Genomic DNA, 18,057 nt, shown 5'->3' on the forward strand with positions numbered 1-18,057 from the left:
AGACCATTACCAACAGCAGACAAAAAGGAAGTGAAATAAAGTTATTGTTCACACCACACACTTAGCGAGACGCAGTCCTGGCCTACGGACGATCAACCAGGGTTCTTGGTGTTGACCAAAAAAATTTGAGCAACCAAACGGAGCTGTTCATTTAGCCAGAGCACTCACGTAGCTCGTACCAACCTTAACGCTAAGAATGCTTTGCATAAATTCAATGACGGAACAATTGTGGTGTGCGAAAAATATATAGATGGTTAACGACTAACTTTGGATTTTGTATGTTTAAGTTGTATAGTACAGTTGTGCTGTCGTGAGGGACTACAGAAACTGTGAACGGATTTCTTGGGTGCTAAACTGGGACAGGAAGAGGAGTGGGGAAAGGGAATAGTTGAACACGTTTAGTTCAGAGTTTTTATTTCATGATACGGGTGCTGGTAAAAATAAAATGAAATCATAGAAACAGTATTATGGCAAGTTTTGTTCTTTTATCTCTGTCTTCGATGGTAACAGGCTCCATTTCTGGTGGTGTCCGAGCTGCCCAAGGCTCGAACCGCTAGCAGGAGCTTCTGCAGCACCCATAGACTTGTTCGACAACCGTTAAACCTCATTGGCCACCGCTGCATCAGCGCGTGGATCTGGTGCCGTCAAGCTCAGGAGGGAAGTTGGCCTGATCACCCTAGGAAGAGAAGCGAGGGCTCGAGCTCTGGCAGACGATTACAGCACGCAGATCCACAGTAGGTGCTCAAGGTCAGCCCGGCGGGAACCACGGGGCTTGTACATTCCAGACCTGAATTGGACCAGGGTGGCTTTCTTTCCTGCAAAAACGGTGCAAAAAGAAGGGGGTTACCACGGTTCCAGTCTGTAGCCGCCAAAACGTAACTTTCTGCCAATGGGTAGCGGTCTTGCGCGGACGTAGGGCAACATTAAGAGGATTGGAGGAGCTGCAGATGAAGAGTCATCAGTGCTGCTTGTCAGAAGCAACCATCACTGTAGCATCTGGAGACTGATTGGGTTTCTCTGTTTTGGCATAACGAGTTGGAGGATCGCGGGGGTCGTTTTGACTGCGCGGATAGAAGTAGTGCGAGTGCTAGTTGATAAACCCAATTGTTTCCTCGCATTTAGGACTGCCCTGGCATTGAGTGTACATGGCAGTGGTGAGAATGTTTTTGCAGGCGTGACAGACTTTCTGGGAGTCAGTGCACACTTGCTAATGACTGGTGCAGTTTCCCTCCGTTTTGCTTTGAGCCAACATGGTGCGGTTGCAAAGTCTCCGAGGGTGCCCAGTACTGCAATAGAGGTAAAGCTTGAACATGGTTCATGATAAATGTAACTATATAGACATGCAGGAACTCAAAATACTTCTCGATACGTTGCCCTCAGCTTCACTCTGTATACCCCGGAAGTGTGTTCTTGTGGAAAGAATAGGTGGGGCCTGATGGCAAACATAGTCGTCGTAGATCCGTCCCCAGGGTAGAACAGCGAACGAAGGATCGCCTTGATGCTGTGGCAGTGCATTCAGTCTGGAGTGGACATTGTTAGGCAGACTTCACGTTGAAGTTCGCCTCACCACTTGCTCTCCCAATGCGCCTGTCGTCCTCCGGTGGACGGGTCCTATGACTCGTGTCCCCGCTTGCACACATTAAAAAATAAACGGAGTGGGCAGGCAGATAGTGTGCGTCAACAAAAGAGGTGAGAGTGGGAGTGATGCCGAAGAAACGGTGATACTGAAGGACAACGAAACGCCTGACAGGAAGCCAATGCCCCTGCTAAAGCGAGCAGACGTGACCAGTGAGGTGGTTAGAGCGCAAAGCATGGTGCATGATGGGATTTCATAAACACCATGTTGGAAATATCTAAATCGAGAGCAAGACACTCGTATAAGGCCCAGCCTCAAGTTTATGGCGGAGCAAGACAAGATGCACACAATTCTCAAAGGAACACAAATGGATATTGAGAGAGCGAGGAACGAGGTCACGGAGACGACGTTTATTGTCCTGCTCGGAGCGAACGTTCAAGGAAAGGCGAGTCCAACGATGATGATGATTATTATTTACAGATGATAATGGTGATGGAGCGTGAGTACACGAGATTGGGAAGCGTATCCCTCGGTGCTCACACTGGACAAGATAGTGGCGGTATCGCTTGCACTGCGTATCACATTAATGTAACGCCGCGAATGCTCACATTATAAAATTATTTTTTATACAACATATCCAACCAAAAGGGTTGTGCAGATGCAATTAGATCATTAATAACGATATATAATTTATTTCTAAGCCATCGCTATGGAGCGCCTCATAGCGCAGGCGAAGCTTTGACACATTAGACATTATTAAGGACACTAAGGATAGCGTTTGCTTTTCCTTTGTTACCTTTACGGTGGATGTTCCTTTTTACTGTGCCTCTTCCTGCATCAATAAGTCCTGCTTCCGTATTGGCACATCGGTAAAGCTCGTGCCAAGTAATAACGCCGGCACAATAGCAAGCTCACCTCGTCTCTAATCTCAGCTCATTCGGCTACGAAATGAATTTCCCTAATTATATAGACACATAAAGCAGTCAGCTAGTTTTGTTGAGGCACGTAGCCCTACGACATTGTTCCGCGTTCGCTTCGGGTGCATTGTGACGCTGTTCAGTTACTACTGCTAGTATCTAAGATGTTTTGTGTTATACGACCGGGTGGTAAAAAATTGGTAGGAAAGAACATACCCAAGAAAACGCATGGGATACCGGGATAAACGCTGTAGGCCCAAGATGTAGAGTAATAACGGCTGGGTTTAATTTTAGCTGCAGACAGTTTGGCGACATCCAAAGATAATTTACGGTGACGTGTTTAGATTAATAATAACACAATTAACAATTACATTTCCGAAAAGAACATTTCGCTCTGTTCTCCTTGCGACCATTTTCTCACAAGGGCGGGAACACTCCCTTGAGCGTTGATGTGCTGGTTGATATTTCATCCCTGTAACATGTAAAGAAATGTTTCAGGTACCAGAAGTTCTACGCTTCAGTGTGCCAGTACAAAAAAGTTGGGCCAGACTCAATCAAAAACGTGTTTCAATAATGTACTGCTTTCCGCAGCATCAACGTATTCTTTATTAAGGCAGCTGGTAGATTCCAGAGCTCCCTAAAAGAGATAGCTGATCGCATGCATTTACTGAATCTTTTTTTCTAAAGTCTTTTATTTTCAAGGCAGACCCCACTGCTGTCTACTTTTAAAAGTGCGGTGTGCATCAGCTATGTAGCCAGTTTGGTTATTGCTTTATGCCCTACTATATTTCAAATAGAAATTTCTCCATAGCACACTCGATTTTAATACTGCACGTAGGCTAGTATTTTGAAGAGTAAGGCAAAAGTTAAACTGTTTGTTATGCTGTTGCATATATGACAAATAAAGAACTAAGACAGCTGCATTAAATATGATTGCAGTTTTGAAGTACGCAAGGAAAGATCTCTGTATAGCAGAAAAACTATCAGCAACGTAACTGGGTAACTAAAGAGAAAGTGTTTTCGGAGAATTTATATTGACAGGGAATTCATATTCCTGTGATTGTTAATTAAATAGTTAGAGTATTTGCATATATATATAGTACTTTGGAACTGCGTGAATCAATTGTATATATCAGTAACTGGCCGCATATCTGGCTGCATTTAGTGTAATACATAAATCTGAGTGTGTCATATAGCTGTTGTTCAAGCCATACAGCGTGTCCCAGATATCATGCACCAAGATTAAAAAAAAAGTAATGGCGTAACTCGAAGAAAACCTAGTGCATAATGTTTGCAGTACTGTGAAGAAGTGGGCAGCATTTGTTTGGTAATGAGATTTAACTAATTAATTGTAATTAATTTTTTAACTCGAGAAGTGCTGTCCTAATCACTAAAGTGTCAATGAGGCACTTGCAGGTACCCACGAGGGGCATCTAACTGCGGTATTTTCAGCGGCGAACCAATTTCGTACTCATTTATTCTGACTGATTAAGAAAACCCGCGAAATACGAAACATACCACGTGACGGCGCCTCCGCGTGCATCGTAAAGCAACGCCCTCAAACAGGCGGCCTCTGAGTTAGCCAGAATGAAATAAACAAAAGAAAGAAAGAAGGAATCACAACCCAGTTTGTGCCTTATCTGCACACGCGCCCCGCAAATCTTTCTGTTGCTGCTCCTTCCATGCATTCCATTATCAAGGTGATGCGCTGTCTCTTCGGGCAGGTGACAAGGGAAGCAGTTGCTTTCAATCAGCTGATATGGGGATGCTGCTTTACAATGCGCGTGGAAGGGCCTTCACGTGGTATTTTTCATATTTCGCGGGTTTTCTTTGTCAGTCATAATAAATAAGTAGGCAATTAGTTCGTCGGTGAAAATACCGCGGTTAGATGCCTCTCGTGGGTACCTACAAGTTCCTCATTGACACTTCAGTGATTAGGACAGTAATTCTCGAGTTAGGTAATTAATTACAATTCATTAGTTAAGTATCATTAACAAAAAAATACTGTCTGCTTCTCCACGGTACTGCAAACATTGTGCACTAGGTATTCTTTGAGTAACGCCATTGCTCTTTTTTTAAATCTTGGTGCACGATAGCTGGGACACCCAATATAACGAAGAACATAGTGCCTTAAATGGGTTGACCAGGCCATATACGGCTGTACTTGGCGCCATTTATGGATGTAATTGAAGCCATATATGGGTTAGACCCGCCATATATGGCTCCACGTGGGGCCATATATGGCCATATTTGGCGCCATATATGGGCTGACCACGCTATATATGGCCCTATTTTCCCCCATATATGGCAAGTTATAGCCTGATATGAACACATATATAGCTATATATTGCCACATATAATTTATATATGGGCCATATATGGCATTTTCGTAAGGGATTCCCGCTTTCTAAATTATTTTGTACAACCTGAAAGGGAGCCATACTGACAAGTCAGGTATCAGAATGGCATCACTTGAACCTCTTCAAGTGCAATGAAATATTTCATTAATATTACAGCCAATGGACAGAGTTTCCAAGGGTAGCGACAACATCTTGCACTGGTTTCCCACTGTCGTGTTTCCGGATGTGAAACATAGCAATGACAGCGATACTGTCCATGATGTGACCTAAGCACTTTTTACACGTTTCTCTCGGCTTTCTTGCTTGCCCCACAGAACTGTGAGCCCTGTTGTCGTGTTGTCAGTACAAACTGCACGCTGCTCGTCACCAGCTGAGTAGCCTGGGATATCCTGCAATTCGTGCAAAGCGACATAAAGAAAATGTAACAAATAATAACTGTTAAGCTTCTATGTACGGGGTGTCGTTTTACAGTGAATTCGCAAGCAAACATTTGGAGTAACGTTATAAGCGATATTGTAAAGAAATGTAAATGTTAAGGCAATTGTAATGCTACGTTCAACGAGAAATTGAAGAGCCGAATGCTGGATACGCAAACAGGGCAAAGTGTATGTGACACCAGGAAAAATGGGGTTAAACAATGACGCGACAAAAAATATAGGCGAAGCTGACAACGTTCGTGAAATACGGCTTACTGCTACGACCCACGCGGTAGATGCCTTGACGACTGGTGGCAAGGGTTTAGGAACTAGGCTGTCATCGACTGATAGCGTTACGAAAGAAACAACTATTTAACCGTTCCCCGTATTGGTCGTTCTTTTTGTGCCTAGTTTGCAAGTTCTTTAGTGGAAAATATGCTAGACATAAAATGACGACTGTGCAAGCAATTGATGTATCACTAATAGTCCGCTCTATTGAGTATGCAACGCTATCGACAGTGTTGTTGTTTACGGCAGAGAGCTTAGTCTTGAAATCTGTATCTGTCTTCCGGCGTACGGCAACTGTTAACAATTAACTGCTCATGTCGCGTAATTTTTGTTTGCAAGGAATAACGTACTTTATTCACGCCTATGCGTTTCTAGTACGTTGAACCTAATATTTCTCAATTTGAATGTCTGTTACCTTCACGAATAAGAAGCTACTGTTATGTATTTTAGGGAGAACTTTACCGCACTGCCAGCCGGCCTAGTTGGAAGCGATCCATGGCAACGATTGCGACAAACCAAAGACTAAGAAGAAACGCCGCTCGTTCTTGTCGCTTCTTGTAAACCCTTGTTTCTTTTGCGCCATCTTTGCCATGTATTTTACCAGCTAGTCACATGCTCTGCAAAATGCATCACTCGAAAAACGCTTTCTAACTTTTACTTTCTCGCTGAAATTGATCAGAACGAACGAATTTGTTGGACGCACTCTATGTTGGCACAAATGTAAGTCAAGGGTGGCATATAGAAAGTACGAGTGCTGAAGGAACCTCCTCCTTGTGTGAAGGGTTCACGAGCCTGAGACCTCCCGACGAAGCGACGCCTACACGCAAGAGATAAATCACCAATGACATGCGAGGAAGTAACAGCTTAAAATACTTAAGGGTCATGGGAGCAATGCGACACTGAATAAAGCACTGCACCGACTGTGCAGAACTGAACTGCACCTTTACTGGTTAGTCCAATCTTGCGGACGGTCGTCGCTGAGGTTGTCTGCTCCTTGATGCCCGCGACCTGGCAATCCGTGACCACAGGGCCGTTCCGAAACACTCCACCTCTGCGCTTGTGAGAGCCGCGTTTATGCTAGACTTAGTTGTTGTGAGCATGCTCTGGGCTTGACATTCACTACACACCTGTTCGTTGCGATCTCGCTGTGGACCACAGAAGCACTCACGGGGCACAGGACACGTAGGGGGCTGACATCCCGATCTGTGTCCGTCGCGTGCTCACTGCTTTGTTATCCCCACGCACGTGGCAGACAATATATGAGAGCTACGTCTCCACAGTGCAAAATATCTCCACAAAAACAAAAAAACCAAAGTTATACCAAGAGAAAAACAAAAATTGACATTATTATCTTCATGAAAAAAGCACTAAAATGAAGAGACAAAAGAAGAAAAGATGTCGCTTTTGTTTCTTGAGAGCCTGTTACCCCTATATGAATTTGTACCATCAGAAGCAACTTTCCGGCCTACTGCACAGATGTTTAGCCTACTCATGACAGAGCGCGTGTACCTCTCATTTTTGTCGGGGTATAGGAGTAAAACAGGTTTGTTTTCAGTACTTCGGGAGTCCTGGGAGGACGCGAAAAGCCTCCCACCAAAAAAAAACACATTGAAAGGAAAACGACGGCTCGAAGCGACGAGACGCATGGCGCCTTTCTAGTGCGCGCGCACGACGTGTGCGCAGCGAGCAATTTAAAAGCATGTGAACATTTGCTAGCGTTTAACAGTTAAAGAAACATTTCCGTGGCTCAAATGAAGTAGATTGAGCAACTAAGGGTTGTTTTATTTTTTTCCTGCAGTTAGGGATGCCTGTAAACTTCAGGAAAAGGAACGTCGCTTGGCATCCGTATCCAAGATCAACTCGCCTCTTCCAAAGGATCTTGCGAACCGCCATGATCATTCGAAACAGGGAATTAAAATCGCTGGCCTCAATTGCGGAGGACAATCGAGCTTGTGATTGACACGAGAGAACACAGGTGCAGCTTGCCTCAGGTAAGGCCAGAAACACGTTTTTTTTACGCATTGTCCAAAGAATTCTCCGAGAAGAGGGCATTTAATGTGAAATGTCGTTTAGTATTGGTCTGCGGATCGAGATTAAGGGTTAATTCCAACATTTGTCAACCTTAAGTGTTTCTGTGCTACAATCGGCCGTCCCACTTCGAAAAATGTGTATATCTATGAGTGAATGAAGTGATAACGCTATAGGATGTACATGATATTCATCAAAACTGATAGCTGGCGTGTTGGTTTAAGTACATGCGCCTAGTGAGCATGTACAAAATATGATTGCTTATGTATATTTGCATTTTGTCACCTTAGAGACGTCCATACTGTTTAGTCATTGATTGGCAACAGCAGTTTCCATTAGGAAGATCGTCACCGTGAACGTTGTTGAACGGGATTACTGTAATAAAGTTGCGGGCAAAAACTTTCCCCTTTTATTGAATTTAAAACATTCCAGTGTGTTTCACAAACGCGTCAAAATCGCCTCACTCATTTGTAGCTCGTAACACTTACGTTTGGGGGCCTTGATTTGTTTCTGTAGGTCAAAGACAAAAAAAAAGAGAAAGAAAAATTAATGGGTATACATTAGGCTATGGCAATATAGAAGTTCGTTTGAGAAGCTGAATTCAAGTTACGGTCACTCATCGATAACTAGTTACAGCCGCATTTGGCTGGTTAAGACAAAGGTGATTAGTCGTATATTAACGAAAATAAAAGAGAGTCTTAGTTTTGTTATGGTTTTAAAAAGGTCGATGCTTCATTAGCTCCTGCACGCACAGACACCCAGTCAGTGCTCATGATACCTGTGTACTGGCTGTGAATTCTACGTAGAGTACATGTTAACAAAAAAAGGCGAGGAAGATGCCAACAGTTTACGACACAAGGATGACAGATCTGTAGTTGCAACGCTTCTTGACGATACAGTACTTACGCTCGGCGAGTTTAGACCTGTGTATGTTGCGTATGGGTAAAAAAAACGCAGCAAAATAGCAGTGAACAGTAATAGCTACGTAATTATGCATATAACTTCGAAATGTAAATTTTATAACCTTCTAAATCAGTTATAGACTAGATGCTGATACCGAAAACCTAAGGCCCCACCAAAATGTCGACTAAATGTTTATTAAATATGAAGAAAAAATTGTTTTGTGTAGTTTTTGTGAAGTTTCGCAGCCCAGCGGACAGTGCTCAGACCTGAATAACGCGGAAAGGCTAGCGAGTGAGTAAGGGCAGGAAAGGACAACAGGAAAGTGTATGCTTTGCCATTGTCAGCTGACGCAATAGGCAATGCTAAAGGCAGCGTTGATTGAGGCAACGCGACCCCTATTAAGGGGACTGAAAAGGACGGCCGTTTGCACGCGGGTGGAAAGTAAACATGACAGGTATCGAAACGAACTCTTTCTACCTTACTTCACGTCTCCCCTGCCGGAGGCTCTAATCTGTAAACAGGAATTGTGCGGGGATTTGGGAAGAGAACAAGGAAGGGTGGAAAATTCAAACGAAGGCTTTCAGACTGAGACAAGGCGTGGGATGCAACTGTTGTTTGGGTCTGCCTGAAAAGCCGGAATGAAAACTGTTTTGGTAGTGGAGCGTCTCGTGCAGGTCCCGATTGAAGGATGGTTGAAGGCCCCGATGGGACGGTAAACAAGCAAGATTCCTGAGCATGCTTTAAAGGCTCTGAAACCAGAACTATGTAACACCCTGTCAGTGACACTAAACTGACGCCTTTGAAACGTGGGCAACAAAGTATTCCACGCAGAAAAACCGTGAAAGTGCGTTTTAAATTAAAACCTATGAAAAATCGGCAAACTATTATTAGGAAATGTTCATATTTTGTTCAGTTTTGTAATGCACACTTTAAGGATCCAAATTTAATATGTGAAGTCTGCATCGTGGTTACCTGCGTGTACAACACAAAGTGAATATATAAAGGAATTTGCAGATTTACGTTGGCTTGTTAAGGGCTATTACGACAAATAAAACATAGCGGCCAACTTATATATTGCAGAAAAAGTTCAGTGACCCCTGCGCTGAAATTTAGGGCGCATGGGTAATATCGGTATGCCTACGCTCGACCCACCTGTTAAAATGTGACATTTTTCAGATTATACTTACCAAACTCTTTCCTAGCAAAGAGAATAACTACGTTCGTGAGAAGTACTGTGCACCTGGAATTTCAGCAGGTGTTGACGCATTACAGGGCTTGACCTTGAGGACTTCCACCTGGGAAAACATCATGTACCTAATTATTCCTGGGGACAGGTTGAACACCAACCATTACGAACGTTCTTTGGAGCTTACCAAAACTGAAAAACCAGATGCAGGAAATTAGTAACTCTTCCAGGTAAACATATAGGAGCTGCGACGCTACGACAAGCTTTCATTTTTCTCGCGAAACAGTACATTATTACTACGTAGACATGATGAAAGGTGTCTGGCGGGCATGTGTGTTTAAGGGTTTTTTCAACGTAATTAAGGTTCTGGTTGCACAATCATCACCACAGTGCAGTAGCAAACAATAAATAAAGTAATGCGCCTTCAGACGCGGATTGTGTAGCGATATATTAGTGAGGTCGCCAATCAACAACAGCACGATACAAGCGCTCTACTTATATATGGAAATAAATGAAGTGTGAATATAACGCAATGGATCAATGTCTTCATAAGTTAACCAAATATGAAAATAGATACACGTAGTTTATTTTGTCTTCATGCTTCGATTGGTAACTTGGTACAGCAGTTTTGCTATACATAATTTGTCATCCGTTTTTCTATACATTGTAAACATAGTAAGCTGGTGTTATACATAACCTGTACAGTTTATTCAAATGAAACGTTGTTGTTTTCGTGAATAAGTGTGAAATGACGATGTATTAAAATGGTCCGGAAGTAAAAAAAGCGCTCTTTGTAAACAATTTCGCTCTTTTTATTCACGCACACGCACAACGAATAACGAGATAACACTGACGCACAAGAAACATTTTTATTTCATTTGACATATATGACGCACACACAAACTTTCACAGATCATTTAAATGAACTTACGTGTCTTTAATTGCGTGAAGCCGTGGGCATCGTGTAATAAAAAAAGTTTAATTGGCAACATTGCGTCCTCCGCTGCAAGAAGTAAGTGAACAGCACAAAAAATGTATCGCACCTTTACAAAGTTTAGGCACTGTCCTAATTCAGAACACTTCTTCAAAAAAAAGGGAAAGCTCCAAAAGGCAAAAGCATTGTTCACATACACTTAAAATTGAGCAGGCAATATTACACCGCAATAAGGCATTTAGTGGTGACTATTCGTTTCATCTAAAAATAACCACGCAGCGATACCTTAGCTGACGTGTAGAAGGAGGGATACGATTGAAGGATATTGGCGACACACCCGCACTCAACTGGGGTAGCTTTGAAATCGACGCACGTACCGGGAGCAGTACTTGGTTTGGTGCTGTAAATTGACGAGGTTGAAGTCTCAAGGACTGCAAAAGGCAAAAGCATTGTGCACATCTACTTAAAATTGAGCAGGAAATAATAGACCGCAATAAGGCATTTAGTGATGAATATTCGTTTCATTTAAAAATAACCACGCAGAGATACCTTAGCTGAGGTGTCGTAGAAGGGATACGATTGAAGGATTTGGCGACACACCCGCACTCAACGCAGGCAGCGTTGAAATCGACGCACGTACCGGGAGCAGTACTTGGGTGCCGTAAATTGACGAGTTAGAAGTCTCAAGGAATAGACCGTAAGCGTTTTGCTCGGGATTTCATAACTATTGCCTCTAACCATGCGTTCTGATATCTTGTGTTTTGTTACCAAAGAGAGAGAGAGAGAAAGGTTTATTAGCCAAGAAGTAGACAGCTCCAACTTTATCTGCCGCGTTAGCCTGCCAGGAGAGCCTGGACACACTGGGCTGTCCTGTGTTTCCAACGAAGCGCGCTCTCACTCCTGCTTTCCTATGCGGCACCGGCAGTCTTGTTTAAATAAGAGAAGTGTACAGCTTTGCGGCCACAGTTCAAGAGTTTTCTAATTTCATCGAGAACGTTCTCGATGGAATTCGATTTGTTCAAATACCGGAGAACTCGAAATAAATGTGTGGAGGGCTACAGCAACACTCGACTCTGCATATTACTTTGTTGACTGCTGTATTACGTGTTGCAGCTGTGGGAAGGTTGTTTACTGGGCGCACAATTTAGCAGCAATAAACGCCGCTTTTAACAAGTACTTTGCTTCGTTCTTCATTGCGCTACAAAGATGTAGTTCAAAACCTGGTGGTGCCACCACATAAGATTATAACAAAAACGAATTCCAGGCTCCTTTATTTGTTACAGTGTATCAGTTTAATGCTTTTTCCGGTATGCCAGCGAGAAACACGGCCAAATTGTATGGGCTGATTTGAACTGTTCCGGCAGATAGCAATACGGGCTTAATTGCAATGGCTACTGTGGGTAAAAAATAGGATGAAATGAAACGGCCAACAGAATAACTTGAAAGAGTATGCTGACAGATTCGGCAAAAAATATGGTGCATTTATGGTTTTTGGCGTTCTGCCATCATGTAAAATCACATGTATAGGGTAACAAAGGTGATGTAAAGATGGTAATACACCTATACAAATTATTCCACAACAGCCTAAAGCCTTTCAGGGCTGTACAGCGCAATCTTTTCTTGTGTTTGTACCACAACTACTTTCTGGACTAGAATCATTATTATAAATCTCCGACCGGCGGCAATAAATTGATATGCTGCATATCACAACAAGCATCGGTTTCCGAACTGCTTTTGAAATTATTCCGATAAAGAAGGAGAACTGATAACATTTTTTAAGCAGCCTGTGTGTGCGTGTGTGTGTGCGGGCGCGCGTGCGTGCGTGTGTGTGTGTGCGTGTGTGTGTGTGTGTGTGCATGTGCGTGTGCTTGTGTGTGTGCTTGTGTGTGTGTGTGTTTGTGTGACCGTACATACACGCACATGCACGCGCACTAACAAAAGCGTAAATTACAGGGAGAAGGGCTTGGTTTTGCAGAGTTCCTATCCCATCGACGGAGTGATTACATCTTCCATGTTCCACACACATGTGGCCTCGTTCCTGGTACCCTAACATGCAGGCTGTGCTTTGCGGCCTGTTGTTGGGACACGCCACAAGTCCCCCGGTATAGTTATCTGCACCAAATGCATCTGCACTGCTTCTCGCCTCTACGCAGAAGTTTTGGAGATCAAGGAGAAACTGGTTGGTTGGTTGTAGGGTTTAGCCGATGCAACGCAGGCAATGAGGCGCGCCGTAGTGGAGGACTCCGGGCTAATTTTGACCACCTGGGGATCTTTAACGTGCGCCAAAATCTCGTAAACACGGGCGTTTTTGCTTTTCGCCTCCATCAGAAAAGCGGCCAGCGCGGCCGGGAATCCAACCCGCGACCTCGTGCACAGCAGCGCAACGCCTTAGCCTCTGAGTCACCGCGACGGGTCAAAGAGAAACCGAATATGGTTAGGTTTCAACGGCAGCTCATATTGTATGCTTCGCGATAGCGAAATCACCTGTTGCAGGCCTCGATGGGGTCTCTGTGGCCGATGGAATCCGCGTGGTCTGCGTGGCCCGCTCAGCCGCCGTGAGGTTGATAGGTTCTATGGGCGGCGCACTTCTGTAGGTGAGGAAGTCATCAGGCGTTTCCGTGGTCGTCTTCTCTGCGAAGAGTTTGACGCTCCAGGTGAACTCAGAGGACGGCGAACAATCTTAGTAGGCTGTTCAGGACCAAGAACATTCGGCTCACGGTGACACCAACAAAATTTCACGAGACATTATAGTGAACAGAGCAGCCGCCTGACTTAACGAATTCAAACCCTTCGCTTTTTTACGCGCAAGGGTGCATTGCAGGGATCTTTTAGTATACGGGTTGTAAGGTCCAGTCAAGTTGCTTATGTGCAACTTTTTTCCTTTTCTTTCCCCATAACCTTGTACAGTTTATGAAAAATAAACTGTTACTTACTTACTTACTACATATCATTGACCTTCTTCGAAACTCGCTGCGAGCACTATCACGGGTAGCGCTGCTGAAAGAGCTCGTCGTGGCGTCGGCTTATAGGAACTCTTGCAATCGTTGTCTGCTTTAGTCTGTGTCTGCTTCCCTCAGTAACGGCTTCATTGCTGTTTGTTGCTGTTCGGCTCTCGTACGATGCGTGCCCGGTTCGGAGTATTTTTGGGGGAAGGTCATTATCCTAATATGAAGCTCGAACCGCATAACCATGGTCAAAGAAATGAATTACAACACAGTTCTTTTTGCTGTTACGTTTCTGGAAGAAAGCACCGAGTGCTTCTCAACAACTCGTAGAAAAGCAGCAGGAGTCACGGCTGTTTAAGGCTACTAATTTTAATGCCATCCGCGTCTTACACAAAAATGTTTAAGAAAAGCAAGTCAGCTGTCAATGTCTCGCAACCGATAAAATGAAGGCGCAAAATCTTAGGCTTTCGCTTTCGGGGGTCGTGGTATTTACCAGAAGGCGTTGGTAAATCCCACTAAATCCCATTGGTAAATCACCAACTCGTTGGTGATAGTATTGTATTCGTATTTATTGCAATATTCTGTATATTGTTGGAAAGCTGGAAATTCAGAACTACGGAGTGCTTTTACGTTGTCGCAGCATGCGCGTATGCCGGCATGCTATTAGGTCGCAAAAATGCAAGTTAGATTGAAAATAGCCGTCGGTTTTATGTCGCATACAGATTTGATATCGGGCTTCTAAAGAGTACGTGTGTTAATTGCGGTTAATATGACCGCTAGAGCACCATACCAACAACAGTGGTCGGTTGGAACTTAGATGCTGTTGGCATGACAGTCTCGCTTAAAGAGCGACCTCGCCAGATATTACAGCGGAGCTGTATACGCCTTTGCGAAACGTCCGTCCGTGCCGAGGAAATCTCAATGCAACACCAGTGCGCACGAGTGAAAAAAAAAACCCGCCTTGGACAAAAGTTAGGAGAAATAGAGGGAATGTTTGGGTATTTCATCTCGGAGTAATCTATGTCAGTGACGTTCTTACACACGAAGCGTTGGCGTGAAGGGCACACCCACCGGTAGGACGGGAGCAAGAGGAAGAGGAAGGACTCCTCTCGTTATTTCGCAGTGTGGGTGTGTAAGGGAGCAAGGGGAGATGTAAAGGTAAAGGAGGAAAGTTAGACGGAATGTCAGTGCAGAAAATGCTGCCACGACAAGAGCGCCGTGAGTCCAGCCACCACCGCTGTGCGGGCAACCCCGAAGAAAGGCGGGGCCTCCGCACCGAGCGCAAACGTCAGCGTTGTAACGCTCCCTGCAGCCCATGCATTGATGGTGGTTTTGCGAGGCCGCATGTGCGGTGTTTAAATAAACACTGTGATAAGCCACAGCCAAGGGCGCCCGTGTCTTTTTTCCTCAAAAGGGGCGCATAAGGGGACACAATGGCGCAACACATTTTTGAAACATCTAATTGTACCGCCGACATAAAATCAAGCGAAACATCCGGAAAGCTCCATTTCAGCTTCGCTAGTCGCGTATCTTCGCAGAGTTTAAGGGCAGAAAATTTGTTTGCAGGTACACACCAATTGCAAGAAACTTGGGAATTGCACAGCCACGCTTCATTGTTCGGCCCTAAAGATTATCTATTTGACATTCATTTATTCTGGAAATGCGCTATCGTATACTAAGACGATAGCCTTCTGTGACCCATTCTTCAGAAAGAAAAACGCCGTTGTAGTTCTAGAAGTTGTCCGGTCAAAAGACGGCCATCTCTGTAAAGACTAAAAAATTCGTTGGGGCACTTAGGTACGCTCACGTGACTTCAAGGTGAAATCCTGGCGATACTTAATAACAAGTTTTTTACTGCTTATTCGTATTTGCGTCTCTTACTTCACTTTGCTTTCCTTGTCTCTTTCCGAGAATTTCTTCAATCGCCTTCTTTTCTACTACACTGTGCTTGCGTCTGTTTTTTTCGCGTTCTTCCCTTCGTGTTCCTCTGCGAATCACGTCAGCAAGCAGAATGCACAGTTTCGCCACAATCAGGGTCCTGCGCGGCTGGTGTGGACCTGTTCTACTCCCGAGCCATCTAGTTGAGGTACCAGGAGGCGCGCTCTATTCTACAACTGTTACGTTTCCAATGCAAAGTTTTGTGAATTTTTGCTGCGGTCACATTAGCATCCCAAAGCTCTCAATTCTGGGTCGATGTCATAAGTGAGCATGGGGTGCGAAAGAAGGAGCAAGAACACCAACTTTTTTCCATCAGTCGCCACACGTTGGGATAGCACAGTCGGTATAGCATAGAGCGTCTACTGAGGTGATCTGGGTTGCAATCCACCGGATCACTAAGGTGTTGTTAATTTATTCTTTACAATGACACTTTTCCCAGAATGGGGCACTGTCGGGCGCTTCGACGCACCAACTGGCGTGGGCCCTGGGACGAGCAGCACAGAAATGAAACACACGTGTCGCGCGGCGCCTTGAGACGCCGCGCATTCCGAGGAAGGCCGCGCCTGCTCGCACCAGATGTCTTAACCACCACCACAAGGATGAAGAGGATTCGCTTTTCCCCTTTCCTCCGCCCTGAGCGGCAAGGGGAATGGAGAATGAAGACGAGGAGACGTGGTACGGGCGCAGGAGACCTCGGCCCGTTGTCTTCGGGTTCTACCCGAGCATTGTGTCTTAGCCGCCCTCTGGGCTATAAATAATTGTACAGTTTTGTATCGCAGGCTGAGTTTGTCGGTTGAGGATACCCGGGGTCAGATCCTCAGCGCTACTACGGCTTGGAGGAGAAGCCCCGGGGAAAAGAACATCGCGAAGATAACTGGCACCTAGAAGTTTCGCGTTATAACGCACGTGTGATCCCATAAGACTTGAATACGGGTCTCCACTTCTGCAGCCCGAGGCTTGAGAGATGGTGCTAACCGAGCGTGCTGTGAGCAGTAGAACCGAAGTTGTCGTTGGTGTTCCTTTTTTCGGAGCACATGCCTCCTCGGGGGATGGGACACGGATCGAGGGTGTTGCGGGGAAAGTGTGTCCACTTCACAAAATTCTCCAAACTACGAACTGGAAGCGTAAATGTTGCAGAATCGAGCGGGAGGCGTGACACAAATGTGACGTGAGTAGGCAGGCGCACACCACCCACGCAGAACCCATATTTTATAGGGAAGCTGGGGAATGTGACATGGGGCTTTCTGACGTTGTAGCGCCGCTATCATCTTCTTCAGCGCCACCATCATCATCAGCAGATTGACCAGCTGGCTCAGAGGGACACGCGACACTCGGCACCAGGCACACCTCTGGAACGGCGTCCTCGTTCTGCGCGCCTCGTCGTGTCCATGGCGCAGCCAACTCAACCACAATAAACGTAGGCTCGGCCGCTCCGCCTAATCGGCCGCCTACAATTGGTGACCCGGACAAGCGGCTTCGCCATGGCATCACACCGCTGCTTCCCCCAGCAACAATGCGGACAACAGCACGCGACGAACGTCCATCGCCCTCCCAGAACTTCCCTTGCTGATTCCATTTGACTCCATGACAAACCACCCTGCATGGTTCGTCATCCTGGAGAGCCATTTTTATGTACATGACATCTGCTCCCCGGAAATCAGGTACCTCGTGACATTACAGAAGCTACCTGCTGACCTCGTGGAGCAGATCCAGCTGCCGGCCCCGGGCCCCAGTGCGTATGACGAATTAAAAGACATTGTCCTCCACCACTACGGCATGAAAACCCGGCAGACGACAATCCTAACAGAACCTGCAGCCGTTACCACCACCAGTCCTCCTCCGACATCGCCCTCGGCCCATGCACCCGAACCCTCACTAGGGGACGGGTCTGCTATCATGGGCGCGTATCTCGACCTCCCAGACCTCAGCGGCCTTCCGGACTTCTACACCCCTCGCTGCGACATATGGTTTGTTCAGCTCGAGAGCCACTTTGTCATCAACAACGTAAGGAGCCAGCCGCTGCGCTATCGCCTCGCAGCGACACGGCTACCTAACGGGCTCCTCGCGAAGCTCCGGCTCCCACCACCTGGCCCACAGACCTACGACGACTTGAAGAAGGTTGTTCTTAAGTATTTTTCAATACTTCAGCGATGGTTGTGATGGCACGCCCACCTCGGTCACGCTCGTGCCAACGCCATCCTCTACACCACCACACCTTCCAACGCCAACTGTGCATACAACTTCGCCGCAGTGTTCAGTCTCGCCTTGTCAGGAAACGCCAGCGTCGGCTACGGCTTGCAGCACTGCAGGGTCGGCCTTTAGCTTAGTGGAATCTGCGCAACACCATGCCGCAGCGCCACACGTTGTTGTGTCGGCTTTACCGACCCCAGTAAGTGTCGACTGCTATGCCGCTCGTGGCTGCGAAACTTCTCTGCACGGCATGAGTGAGAACGATCTTCATGAGCGCTGTACTCCCGGTGTACGACAGCCATCTTCCTCGCCTCAGGTGGCACAGCTTCCAGCAGCCAACGACAGATCGACGACTCCGGGAGTCGAAGCTACCTTC

At 45.7% G+C, this 18,057-nt stretch overlaps 1 protein-coding gene across 5 annotated transcripts in view; it reads right to left on the reverse strand.

The window, feature by feature from the left end:
• Positions 1-433: 433 nt before the first annotated feature.
• The window catches only part of LOC144164287 (uncharacterized), a 28,455-nt gene continuing 10,831 nt past the window's right edge, over positions 434-18,057 (reverse strand). Inside the window, exons 1-4 of one of the 5 annotated variants that reach the window (XR_013321136.1) lie at positions 13,093-13,380; positions 10,986-11,039; positions 6,499-9,783; positions 434-815 (exon numbers count right to left, since the gene is read on the reverse strand). Coding sequence is in view for 1 of the 5 variants with exons in the window: in XM_077694793.1 (XP_077550919.1) it covers positions 9,755-9,783; positions 10,986-11,039; positions 13,093-13,239 (230 nt within the window). In the remaining 4 variants the exon portion in view is untranslated. Of the gene's footprint in view, positions 816-6,498; positions 9,784-10,985; positions 11,040-13,092; positions 13,381-18,057 lie in introns of those variants that run through there. The other 4 variants (XR_013321139.1, XR_013321138.1, XM_077694793.1 and 1 more) reach the window with 4 other exon arrangements.

Source organism: Haemaphysalis longicornis, unplaced genomic scaffold (assembly GCF_048455015.1).
Source record: "Haemaphysalis longicornis isolate Haplotype H1 unplaced genomic scaffold, Haemaphysalis longicornis Haplotype H1 scaffold_13, whole genome shotgun sequence".
Lineage (NCBI taxonomy): Eukaryota > Metazoa > Arthropoda > Arachnida > Ixodida > Ixodidae > Haemaphysalis > Haemaphysalis longicornis.